Genomic DNA, 12946 nt, shown 5'->3' on the forward strand with positions numbered 1-12946 from the left:
ACAGATTTGCTAATAAAAAAAAAAAGAGGAAAAAGAAAATGCAGACTCCTGCACACTCATCAGGACTTGGTGTTGCCCTTAGAAACCCATAAAGAGCAAAAAGACACATAATCTACATGGACAGGGAAAACACAAACAGACAACAGGAGAGGGAGGATCTGTTTTCCCAAATCTACTCATTTTAAGTAAGGAAAACACAGAGGAAATGGGGATATTATTTAAATCAGACTTCATAGTCACAACATAAGGAAAAAGTGGTGACTTGTCTTCAGGCTATAAAACGGATTTTAGTAAGTGCTGGGATGACTTAAAATGGGATCCAAAGTTGTTGACACTCATAATTCTGTGGAAATAATTCCATGCTTTATTGCAGGATATATTTGATGCAGAAACTTGAAACTTATGTAACATTGTGTGGGGTTGTGTTTATCTTTGCAATACTTGGCCTTACTTTTGCAATTTTCAGTTAAACGCTGTAGTTTTTCCTACTGTTTAATGACACCTTTTAAAGCCTTACCAAAATCCAAACAAGTGCCAAATTAAGTGCTGTTGGCTTTTTTTCTTTTTGGGTAGGTGCTGTGACAAAAGATTATGGACCAAAATAGATTTAAACCATTGTAAATCCATCACTCCACTTATGCTTAGTGGCATTATTAGGAGACAGCCTGTAACCCTTGATCTTAGCTGGACAAATATATCCAAAAAGCAGCTGAGTTGGCTTATCAACAGACTGCCAGGTAAGTGATGTGTTTTCATCACCAAATCACAAACCACTTTGTATAACAAACCAGTCTGTATCTAAACTGCAACCTCTGGGGAAGGTCTCCAGGGACTGGGTGGCCTAGGAGAGCAGTAGACTCTACTAGGAGAGCTGGAAATGTGAAAAACGAAGCATCAGTGGGTTAAAATGAGCCGAAAATATTTTTTTCTGACTACTTGATATGGTCAGTTAAAATAATTTGAGGCAGGTCTTGCCCAGCAGGTAATGCATGCTGCTGTGGAAAGGGCTGAGGGGGCTGGGGGAAGGAGTGAAGTTCCAAGTGGGGGGACAGATGGAGAGCTGGGCAGGAGAAGGGAACTGTGGGGGTGCCAGTGGAGGTCGCTGGGATGTGCCTGGGAGGGTCCCAGTGCTCCAACCTGTTCTGTGTCTGCAGGTCTGCGGGACCTGCTGTTATCAGGGTGCTCATGGATAGCAGTGTCGGCACTTTGTAGCTCCAGCTGTCCCTTACTGCGAACTCTGGACGTGCAGTGGGCAGAAGGACTGAAAGACGCACAAATGAGAGACCTCCTGTCCCCGCCCACGGACAACCGGCCAGGTAAGGGCGGGAGGAGCCCAGGAGCCCCGTCCCACCCCCGGGGCCTGTTCTGTGCTTAGTCCCCCTTGGAGCAAACAGGCAGGAGCCCCCACAGCTGAGCCTGGTGGGACTGGGGCTGTGCTGCCCCTCGGGGAGTTCGAGGTAGTGACTTGCAGCACTCCTGGCTGGAGCCCCGGGGTGCCAGGCATGTTCTGTGGCTGCTGAACCATCATCTGAGCCACTGTGCTGGTTTTCTGTCTGACTTTCTTCTCTTCAGGCTGCAACGGGTGTACTTTAGAGAGTATGGAAACACTTTCTTCCAGTTCAGGGAAGGAGCAGTTCTGTGGGTCATGCCACATTCGCCCGGATTTCAGCTCAGGTGAAATTTTGAGCAAATCAGATCTGCTTTCTGGCATGCACTGCACAGCCTACTGCTTATTCCTGAATTCCGCTGGGCCCCTGCAGTTACTTTCATCCCTTTTGTTTTGAAATCAGGAGGTGGCTTCGTCCACATGCCTGTTCCAAAAATAGATGAGTGTTCCTGCTGATGTTCCCTCCAAAGCTCCAGACAGGCAAAAGCATCTGAAGTTGACCCAGGGCAGCAGTGTTGTGTGTCACGGTGCATTTCATAGAGGCCTGCAGATGTTGGCAGCACGGGGTGGGGCTCGTGGGAGTGACCGGCTGCCTCTGCTCCACAGGTCAGATCGACAACCGGAGCAAGCTACGGAACATCGTGGAGCTGCGCCTGGCCGGGCTGGACATCACAGACGCTTCGCTGCGGCTGATCATCAGGCACATGCCCCTGCTCTCCAAACTCAATCTCAGTTACTGTAACCACGTGACAGATCAGTCTATTAACCTGCTGACCGCCGTCGGAACCACCACGCGGGATTCGTTAACGGAAATTAATTTATCAGGTAAGGGATGTGGGGGAGGGAACTGACAGGGCATCCCAGCTGTGAGGGGGGTGTGACCCAGCGCTGCCCTGCTCCTGCTGTAACTCCCTGGCAGCAGCTGCTGCCATGATGTGCTGCTGGTGGAAACAGCCCCGCAGCTGCCAGGAGCTGTTGTATCCACGCTCATCCTCCCGGGGGATTTTCTGCACATCTGGGCTGCCTGGCTTGATCCCATGGGTTACACAACAGCTGGGGGATGGGGATGGAGCTGGTGGGGGTTCCTCGTGCTGGAGGAAAAAATCAGTGCTGAATTCCTCCCCTCTGCTCTCCCCAGACTGCAATAAGGTCACTGACCAGTGCCTGTCTTACTTCAAACGTTGTGGGAACATCTGCCAGATCGACCTGAGGTACTGCAAGCAGGTGACGAAGGAGGGCTGTGAGCAGTTCATAGCAGAGATGTCAGTGAGCGTCCAGTTTGGGCAGGTGGAAGAAAAACTTCTGCAAAAACTGAGTTAGTTAAAGGACTCGTGTAAATACTGGGGTGAGGGGGGGAAGGGACTAAGAACACGTAGGGATTTTATTTTCAATTGGGAACTTGGAATATCAGAAAATGCCGCAATTGGATTTTACAACTCTTGTTGAGGAGAGAACAACGTGAAACTACCCATGTTAAGAATTTCAACTTGTGCCACTAATTCAGTCCACCTGGGATGACCTGCACTGGCTCTTATGCAAATTCATAAGGCGACTGTTACTGATGATAATTGTTCACACCTGGAAGAAGACTGAGCTCCAAGAAATACTGTTATTTAAAGTACCACAGCATGTGCTTGGTAGTGTAAATTTGATTTCTGCTTTTCATTTCTTAAAACAAGAAAAAAAAAAAGTTGGTGTCATTTAAGTGGACCACGCACTGCATTTCTGCCTTCTTAACACGTTTTGTTTTGTTACATCTTACATTATGCAGAACTATTTTTGTACAAAAATTGTTTAAAAATTATTTATGCAATGTTTGAGTGCATTACCAGTGTTTCGGTTTTGATTGCCAATTTTTATCTTTACTTATGGTAGGCGAGAACTTAACCTATACTTCGTAGGCAGTATCTATCTACAAACGTGCCCAGGTCAGGAAAAGTAGGTTCATACTTTCAACTTAAAGCATGTTTTAATGGAAGTTTATATCCTGCTTTGTATACTTCAGAAGTGACATAAGCATGTTGTGGAAATAAGGTGTAAATTATAGTTGAAGTAAAACACTTTTATCTGTATAGAAATCACCTTTTTCTCAAAATTTTAAAAAAATTCCAATTTCAGCTTTTGCACATAGGAGGGTTTCACTCTGTAGCATGAGCTCTTGTACTCAATATAAAATTAATTTATACAGTGAGTCCAGCAGTAGAATAAATGGTCAAACGTAGTCTCTCTTTCTTTGAAGTGTGAGTTGAGTTCTCATTTAAGGTTTATAACATGGTTATTTCCTGATTGTAAAATTCTGCATTCATAAGTGCCATTGTTGTACGGTGTTGTTTTCGTAGACCTTCCTGATGCAGTTTTACCTTTGTTGAATTTGTATAAACAATTGTACAAAAACAGGCGCTGGCTCTGTGCGTTTCTGTCAGGGTAGGGGGGGTGGCTGCAGGGTGCCCAGGGCTCTGAGCATTTTCCAGGGCATTGTTACATCCAGGGTTCTGCCCAGATCAGGCTCCAGGAGTACTGACAGCTTGAGAACATTAAAACTGAAGCTGAGTAACCCCCAGCACTGCCTGGGTTGGGTAAGAAAAGAGACAGAGGCTGAGAGAGCCCATCACCCATCTTTATTGAGTTCAAGTGGCTGATGAGCAGCATGGAAATAAACACAGAGGGCATGTCTGTCTTCATTAGCCTCCCCTCTGGACAGACTCCAGGAATTAAGTACCTTTAAAAAGTTACTTCTAAAAAATAAAGCCATTGAGAGGTTTGCTCCCTTCTGAAAAATACCCAGTAGAGCTTGGAGCTGTTTTTTGTGTGAGGAGGAGCTATTTTCTCTCTTCCAAGCCAGCTTAAGGATTCACAAAAATAAAAGGAGGTGCCAGTGCAGCACAGGTCCAGTTCTCGGGTCCTCCACCCTCAGCCAGCACAGCCTTGGCTCTGGAACTTTGCTGCCACATGGGAAATCAAAGAAGAAACTGTACATTTTTTAACCAACTCTACTTAAAGAATAACTGGACACACATGGTCCTTCCTCAACTCTTTTTTTAATGGTGAACACCAATCCCAGTTGTGGCCATGCTCAGTCACAGGCATCCTTGTTCTCACCTCCAGCGCAAGCTCCTCTTGCTGCTCCCTACCCCAGGTCATTGCTCACAGACATCCTACAGGGACCTTCGCAATTCCTGCTCCAAGAGGACCTGGACCCCAGCTCATGGCACAAAGCTCAGCCTGACCCTGGCCTGAGGGCTGGCAGCAATATGGGGCCCTCAGCAGCCCCTGGGAAGCTGGTTTGGGTGACTTGGCTTTGGGTGAAAGTCCATGAACAGGAGATTTTAAACAAAAACTGTCCCTGTTCCTGCCTTCCCCTCCCCAGTTAAGGTTAGTAATGCTGTACATTCCACGTTAGCAGCAAGGAGCTGGTGCCCCTGGTCAGGATTCACAGTAACATCAGGCTGTCGGCACATGGAGTACAATCATCACAGATTAATAGTTACAACAGGCATGAGCGGATTAAGAACCACGCTAACATGGTTTACTATAGTACCCCTTCTTAAAAAAATAGTTTATTCCTAAACTAAAAACCATTTAGTAACTGGTTTTTGGAACCCACCAGGCAGAGCCCAGTGCGGCCCCTGAGCCCTGCAGAGTGATGGAGTGTTTTGTACACTGACAGAACAGCCAAGACAGCACTCGTGTCATGACAGACATTCAGAGGGAGCAATCAGCATAAAGCAAGATTGCTTAAGGGCTTCTGTGCGGGAACAGTTCATGGCAGTGCTTCCTAAGCTGTGTCCGACACCAGCAGGCAGCCAGGCTGTCAGAACAGATACATTCTATCATTAGGGAAAAGCTGAATAATCAACTGATATATTCATTGCTTCTAATGCACTAGACAACACCACAGGCTAACAGGCTCAAGCAGAGGTGTTTGCTGACCACTTGCCGAGTGCTGAATGCGTAAGGACAGGTGAGATTCTTCAGAAGAGAGCAAGAACTGCTGTAAACAGTTTGACTCCAACAATCTGTGGGGCTGTAAGGTCAGTGGGGCAGCACCTGGGCCTGCCCAGCCCTGCGCTGCAGGAGCTGATTGAAAAACCTTTCACCAACTTCTACATCTTGACGTTGAAAAGGCCAAGTTTAACCAAAAGGACAAAGCTGCCCCAAGGCCCAGCACTCCTGCCCACAGGAATCCTGCCCACAGGAACCCTGCCCGGGGCACTGGGGCAGGGCTGGGTTAGGATTTGAAGACGTGCACGGCCCGCACGACATACTGTCGGCAGATGGGGCACTCGCTCATCCTCTTGCCGCACTTGGTGCAGGTGACCATGTGGCCGCACTCCAGCAGCACGCAGTCGATCACGGCGTCCATGCAGATCCGGCACAGGCTGTCGTCGTCCTCGTTCAGCTGCATCCTCTCCCCCTCTGCAAACCAACAGAGAGGGAGGTCACGGCTCTGGGCCCTGCAGAGCCAGGGCAGTTCCAGCCCAGCCCTGCTCCATCCCCTCACATGAACTTTTTTAACCCCCAGTATGAATTAATCTATATTCCTCCACAAAGAAACAAAGAAATAAGAACTAGAAAGCCCCTCAAGTGAACATCCAATATTTGGCTGCCTTCTTTAAACTCAAGAAACTGTTCTCAATTCAGAATGTAATGACTGCGAAATAATGTACTGGATTAAAATTTAGAGCATGTTGGTTTTCCATGTCGGAGCTCACTGTTTTGCAGAACACTTTCCTCAGAAGATTAAACACAATAATAATAAAGCAGACTACGAAGTAGAAGCCTTAAGTAGGCCATAAAGGTGGCAGAAGTGAGTAAAACCTGTCAAGTTTCATTGCATATAGTCACCACCCCCATCAATAACTGAACATTCCATCAGATCATGGCAAAACAAGTAAACCTTAAGTTTCTAGCTCTTTTCCCAACTTTTGTGTAAGCAAGAATTGGTCTGAGGACAAATTACACAAGTCAAAGACTCCAACTGCTATGTGGAGCAGAGGGCAGAACAGCAGCCACTGAGCTGCAGCCACAGAACAACCTTATGAAAATGTGGACTGAGACCAAAGCACTTGGACTTTTGTTACTGTACATTTTAAATCTGCAGTAACAGACCTAAAGTGTCCTGATCTGCACAGCTACAGAGCAGCTCTTGCTAATGCCCTGTGAAACCCAGCAAATCCCAGGGAGGGTGCCAAGTTCCAGTTCTCTGAGGAACCAGTTCTCAGTTGTGCAATTTTACCTTCACTGTGAAAGCTGAGCTCTCCAAGCTTTGGAATAAAGTCTCAAAAAAACAGCACAATCCTGGAAAGCTTTGTTTAATCACTACAGCCATGTTCAGCTACTCTAGAGGCACCCTGCATTGTTAAAACACATTTTCCAGGTGTTCCAGCAGAGCAGACAGAGGTCAGATACCAAACCAGAAACTGGAAACCAGAAACTCAGCAGTCTTAAGAAAGCAGAAGTAAAGTATAAACCTACGTGTCTTGTGGTTCTCCTCACTCTCTCTGTATAGTCTGCTCACTTTTTCCACAAGTTCCCATTTCTCACAGCATCCTGAGTAGTTGACAAAATTGCAGGCGAGGATTTCCTTCAGCTGACGAACGCTCATCCCTTCGATGTCCTCCAGACTGGAGATGTCGGACAGGGAGGCCCTGGCTCTCTTCCTGCCCAGCCCCGGGGTCTGAAACACATCAGTTGTGTGGTTTTAACTGCCCTGGTTACTTCAGGGCATGTGAAGCTGCAGCAGCTTGGCTAAAGTTTAATTCTTTCTGAAGCCAGTGTGTGCAGACTTTCATTGCTAGACACAGCAAACTCTGGAAGAACCAGAGCAAGAGGCCAAATCTTGGCAGAGATATAAAACATTTTATGGTGTCACATGTCAAAAATCTATTCTTTAGATATCTCACCTGTTCTTCTGCACTTTCTTCTTCTTCATTATTTACAGATGTTTCAGTTTGTCCCTGTGTGCAAAATGAAACTCATCAGGATAAAAACCCATGTTAGTCCCCTATAAAACACTTTCCTTCCTTCCAAGGTGATCTCAGGTGACAATGAAATGATATTTTCAAGTTCCAGTTGTTACTAATCATTCCAGGTTTAAGTCACTTCTGACATAAACTACCAATCTTTGGTAATTATCTCCAGCTTTCAGATGCAGGGTACAAAAGGCATTTTTCCTGCCCCTCCAAACTGTATCAATTGGTGTTTTATTTTAAATTGATACATAACTATTAAAGAAAATAAATCAATTAAAGCAATGCTATTGCATAAAACATGCTAACCACTGTACCCGAGAAGGTGTTCCACTTCCTGTGCTCCCCCTTCTGCTGGCAAGTTCTCCTGGGTTTGACATGGATACAGAGGTGGAAAAGGGATGGGTGAAAAAGCCCGAGCTCTGTGACCGTGACGAGCGCAAGCTGCCAGCGTCCATGTCCTGCTCTGTCCCCAAGCCATGGTGGCACAGCACCAGGTCCACCAGGTCTTCCTTCTCCCTGCAGGTGTCGGTGGGGATGTTCCTGAGGAGCAGGTACTGGCGCAGATCCTTCACTTTCAATCTCATGAGCTGAGGGCGCTGGAAGGCCGTTTCTTGCAGCAAGTGACAAGTGGAACATCTTCTGAGATTCTCTTGTAGGACTGAACAAACTGAGCAAAAATCCTTTTTGCAGTCACAACACACATGCTGAGGGGAAAGGAGGGAACCATTCAGCTCTGGGTCACAGGAAACAAATCCAGGCCCTGCTCTCTGCTCCTCCAGGCTACAGAATTTCCTATTAGCTCTTGTACTGTCAGTTGTGACAGACATAATTTTTAAGATCTAAATACAGACAACTGCCCTGTCAGTTTTGCAAGTGTTCCAAGGGAGTCCCTCACTCTTCTGGCACTACTGAAGCTGACTTGAGGTTTTGGTGAAAAATATTATGAATAAACTAATAAAGTACTCAAGTTGTAGTTTAGACAATAAACAAAACTAAAACCAATCTTATGGTGTGTTAAAATACTTCTGAATATACTGTCTCTGCTCCTTTTGTGTGTGTAAAACAACAGTAAAACCCCAAACTTTATAGAACCTACTGCTTCCTCAACTGATTGCAAGAAGTCAAAGCAGGCTTCACATGTGATGAATCACATGGGAGGGAAATACTCCCAAAAGCCCAGTTGTCACTTCTGAAGAGAGCTTTGCTCAAAGGACTCACAATACACAAAAGCTGGAATAGACAAGACTGTCAGCTTCCAGCTGCTGTGAACAAACCCAAACTCCTCAAGGTTTTCAGGATTATAAATTACCAGTGGCTTCAGAAATGTGCCCACACAACGCTTCATTCAATGAAGCCTTGCCATGTGAACAGAACACATAAGGGGAAAAGAACACACAAACTGAGGGAAGAGGCTTCATCTGAAAGAGCTGCAGAGGATTAGGTCACTGAGGGGGCAAAATAACAATCCTGGACAGTTGTGATACACTGAAATAATAAAATATTTTATTATCTCAGTTTTATTTATCTGCATTAACCCACCAACCTGCCTCCCAAAGAAGGAAGAGGCTGCTGGAGCACAACAGCCTTGAGCAGAACTAAAGCTGGTCAGGAAACAACCAGAACTGCATGAGAACTTCCAGAAAGAAACTCTAATACTGTATTGTGAGTTTTTAACTTTTCCATGTCCCAGTTTGTTCATTCCAGTACTCAATCACTGTTTGGAGCCATCTTCAAAACCAGATTTGCTTTACTGTTCAAGATTCCGAAGCTAGCACAAGTATCTTACAAATCAGAGACCATTAATTTCCAGGCCAGCCCAGATCCAACGTGTCACTGACTAATGAACATCAGATTTACTAATTCCTAATCCTGGTTGACAATAATTTCTTGTGACCTCAGAATAAGGCACTTCCTCTCCCTCCCTGAGGCCTGTATATGCCTCAGGTTTCTAAGAAAAACACTCATCTCTGTATGCCACAGATGAGCTCAGAGGTGTAAAAATCCAGTGCAATAGGAAATATACTCACTTTTTTCCTGAAAACTGAGAAGGAAAGTCCACAGGCCTTGCAGACAATATTGGTGCTGGCTGCAGCAGGAGCTGGATATGCTGAGAAGCCTGTGCTTGGTGTGAACCTGAAGGGGCCAGCACCTCCCCCAAAGCCAGCCTGCTGGCCACGCACTGCTCCCGTGCCCATGACTTCATTCAGCAACCCGCAGCAGGAAGCCCACATGGAAGTAGCTCCCGCCTGAAAACATCACAGAGCAAACAGAGAAGATCAGGATCTGGAAGCCCACATCAGATGGGACCTGCTGCTGAGGAGCTGCTTCACTCCATCTGTCACCCTCCCAGGAGCACGTGGTGCCAGTCCTGGAGCTCCGGGATCCCAGCACGCTCAGGCTGTGCCAGACCAGCTCCGTTCCCAGCTGAAATCCACAGTGGGAAAGCTTTGCCTTTGCAGGCACAGGGAGCTCACACTCACCACTCCTCTTCTGGAGAATTCCCCACAGAGAGAGGCAGCAGTTTGAGGAGTGATGCAACAGCAGAGCAAAGGAGGAGTGGCTGACAGCCCATTGCAGGTGAGGGGCAAACACCAAACGGGGACAGGCAGAAACAGCAACTTCTCATGATTAATGCACAACTGTCCCTGCAGGATCTGCTCCACAACTCACCCAGCTCCTGCATGACTCACAACAAAACTCTCTCTAAAATAACATTCCTGGCTTTCAAACTTGAAAACCAACCTTTGGCAGAAGATAATTACGGTCTGGTTACACTGAGAAGGAAACATTTTTCAAGATCTCCCTGAACCTCATTTTGTTGCCTTACAGAATGTCTCACAAAAGTTAAAATAAATCTAAATAAACTTATTTTCTACTGATTGTATTTCAGTTTTGAGTCATATCATCTTAAAACAGTGGAAATTCTAAACACATAAACAAAGTGCTGCTTTTTATCCCTGGAAGTCTTGGGCACTTGATTCTCTTTCAAAAGCTCATATTCTACTGAAACGTGGAATTTGCACTCCAAGTTGGGCAGGTCGCAAGTTTAATCACTGTCAGGTGGCTCCCTGAGACCTGCTAGAAAAAACACGAGGGGCAAACAGAATCCCATCAGGTTTGCCCTGAAAGGAAACTGAGGGGTACAACTTCCTTTACATACCATTTTTTTTTTCATACTTTTTTCTTTAACAGCTGTTCTCTTTTTCATTCCAGGCCACCAAGACAGAAAACAAATGCTTTGGAGACTTTTAAATCTTGCTGTAAAACCCCAACCAAGCAGAACACACACTTCAGCTCTGTAATGTGGTGCTTTAATTCCTGGTGTGACTACACTAATTTCTAGATGAAGCTACACATTTACCCTGAACTGAACACAATCCTCTTACATTTGTGGGAACTTAATGCCAGAATAATGGGGATGGGCCAGAACATCTCCTTTCAAACCACAGAGCACAAAAAGTAAGAACAGGAGCTTCAGTTACAACATCAAATATACATTCTAATTAAATCCTCTCATCTGTTAAATCCACTCATCATTATGGGTATTTCAACTGCAGAATTCATCCTGGTGATGCAAGAATCCTCTGTGCCCTGGGCACCCCAGGAGAGCTTCCTCAGGTTCCTCCAGGAGATGAACCCCAGCAGCCCTTCCCTGACCTCCAGAGAGCTCACACAGCTCTCACTCCAGCCTGGAGTGATACATCCCAGACTCAAACTAAAGCTTGTTTTATAGTTCTCCATTATAAGCACTGTGGAAAGGCAGTAATATTCATTTTCCCTGGACAAAACATAATTATCCTGGTTTATTAGGCAAGAGGAATTAACTTTCCAGAAATACATCCTGAAAATCAACGGCAGTTCAGTAGAGCTCTGAGTTTTGAAACGTAGAAGTTCTGAAAAATACCTCCTCTCATCTTAAGGGAAAGCTGCAACACAACCATTCCTCTCATTCATCACCCCTTCAAAACTGAGGAGCTAATTATGTATCTAAAACATTTTAAAGCAGCCACATATAAATAATGAACCAAAAGGACATGTCAAAATTCAACGTCCATTTTACACAACTATGGCCTGCTCAGGGGATCACAGCAGCATCAGGACACACAATGACTAAAAGGACATGAGACATTTGATACCACAACCCTGGCCTGAGTTTAACACCTGCTTCTTAGATTTATTTTATTCCAGAGCCTGTAACAACTGTTCAGACATCACTGTTCAACTGTTCAACGCCAAACATAGATATTTTTAGTAACTTTTTGTTATCCATTTTGGACACAGCAAAGTTGTTGGTATGAACAGAAAACCTCTTTATCTTGCTGCAAACCACTCACTTAAGGCAGGGCTACGTGGGCATTAATTTTCTCCTTAGCCCACGTCACCTGCGGATTCCTTCTGTGCCCTCAGGTCATTAAGTGATAATTGAATTACAGTGTCTAGACTCTTCATATTGCTCTGTAGAAGAAATGGCACCGTGCTGAAAAGCACCAACACAACACACAAATTAAACACGCCAAAACAACAAAAAAAACCCTTGAGAGTTAATCAAAACATTCCCAATTTCTGCACCAAAACCATCAGTCTCCACTTCCACGGACGAGCTGCCATCAGTATCGTCCCTCTCCATACCTTATGTGCATCTCATAGGAGCAAAATCCTGCGTTCCAACTTCTCTGCTGTTGTTTTCAGCTTTAAGGGTGTTTAGTTACCTGATAAGGATTTCACCTGCTGCTCCTGACACACCTGTGCAACCTGGGTGTGCTACCAAAGCCGCAGAACGACACGACAGCGGTGGGAGGGATTTATTTTTAATCATTTTAACAGAAACTTCCTCTTTGCACCCCCCTTTGGACCAAGCAGAGCTTTTCCGGGACGGCCCAACAGCCCCGGGCGCGACGCGGCGCCCCAAGGGAGAGACCGGGACTCCGGGAGCCACCGCTGTGCCCCTCACAGGCCCGGCCCGGGCCCTGCCCGGCTGCTGACTCAGCGCGGGCCCCTCAGCTCGGCGCTCCGGCCCGGGCTCCCCTCACAGCGGGGCGGGACGGCGGCCGCGGCCTGAGGCGAGCCGGGAGGGGCGGCCCGGCCCGGACATCCTGCCGGGCTCCCGGTCCCGTTACCCTCCCCGCTTCCCGCCCTCCTCCTTCCTCCCTTGCTGGCAGAGGGAGAGGCGTTTTCCCGACTGGCCGCACCCCTCACCTTCACGGACCCCCCCTCACCTTCATGGCCGCTCCCGCCGCTCCAGCGCCGCGTCGCCCCCGCCCCGCGCCGACCCCGCCGGGCCGCCGCTCGGAGGGCGGGCCCTGCCGCCGCGCCGCATGCCATTGGCTGCGGCGCCGCCGCGCCGCACGCCTATTGGCTGCTGCGCCCCGACGGCGAGAGGGAGCGACCAATGGGAGCAGAGGACACGGCGGGGCCGAGGGGGCGCGGAAATGCCCCGAGCGGGGCCGGGACACGCGGGGGCACCGAGGGTGGCACTGATGGGACCCGAGGGTGGCACCCATGCAGTCACTGATAGTGGCATCGATGGTGGCTCCGAGGTGCTGCTGCCCCTCCACTCTGCCCCGGCACATCTGGAGCGCTGTGTGCA

At 47.2% G+C, this 12946-nt stretch overlaps 2 protein-coding genes across 7 annotated transcripts in view; one reads left to right on the forward strand and one right to left on the reverse strand.

Annotated features, from left to right (window-relative positions):
* KDM2B (lysine demethylase 2B) overlaps window positions 1-3783 on the forward strand; it is a 103364-nt gene extending 99581 nt beyond the window's left edge. For all 6 annotated transcript variants that reach the window (XM_018916747.3, XM_009092449.4, XM_030230865.2 and 3 more), the window contains 4 exons: window positions 574-737; window positions 1155-1316; window positions 1994-2212; window positions 2526-3783. In XM_018916747.3, the coding sequence (XP_018772292.1) occupies window positions 574-737; window positions 1155-1316; window positions 1994-2212; window positions 2526-2707 (727 nt within the window). In that variant the 3' untranslated portion in view covers window positions 2708-3783. The remainder of the gene's footprint in view (window positions 1-573; window positions 738-1154; window positions 1317-1993; window positions 2213-2525) is intronic.
* Window positions 3784-3983: 200 nt separating this feature from the next.
* On the reverse strand, window positions 3984-12668 carry RNF34 (ring finger protein 34). The gene is made up of 6 exons (XM_009092450.4): window positions 12576-12668; window positions 9387-9605; window positions 7674-8063; window positions 7291-7344; window positions 6863-7064; window positions 3984-5803 (listed from the first exon to the last, which is right to left on the reverse strand). The coding sequence occupies exons 1-6, from the start codon at window positions 12579-12581 to the stop codon at window positions 5616-5618; spliced, it is 1059 nt and encodes a 352-aa protein (XP_009090698.1). The 5' UTR covers window positions 12582-12668; the 3' UTR covers window positions 3984-5615.
* Between the last annotated feature and the right edge of the window lie 278 nt (window positions 12669-12946).

The sequence above is a fragment of the Serinus canaria genome, chromosome 15 (genome assembly GCF_022539315.1).
Source record: "Serinus canaria isolate serCan28SL12 chromosome 15, serCan2020, whole genome shotgun sequence".
In the NCBI taxonomy this organism is placed as follows: Eukaryota; Metazoa; Chordata; class Aves; order Passeriformes; family Fringillidae; genus Serinus; species Serinus canaria.

Coding starts and splice junctions, on each gene's coding strand:
- RNF34 (XM_009092450.4), bottom strand. Junction 8,064..9,386: donor TCTCAGTTTTCAGGAAAAAA/GTGAGTATATTT, acceptor CTTTCCCCTCAG/CATGTGTGTTGTGACTGCAA. Junction 7,065..7,290: donor AAGAAAGTGCAGAAGAACAG/GTGAGATATCTA, acceptor GATGTGTTTCAG/ACCCCGGGGCTGGGCAGGAA.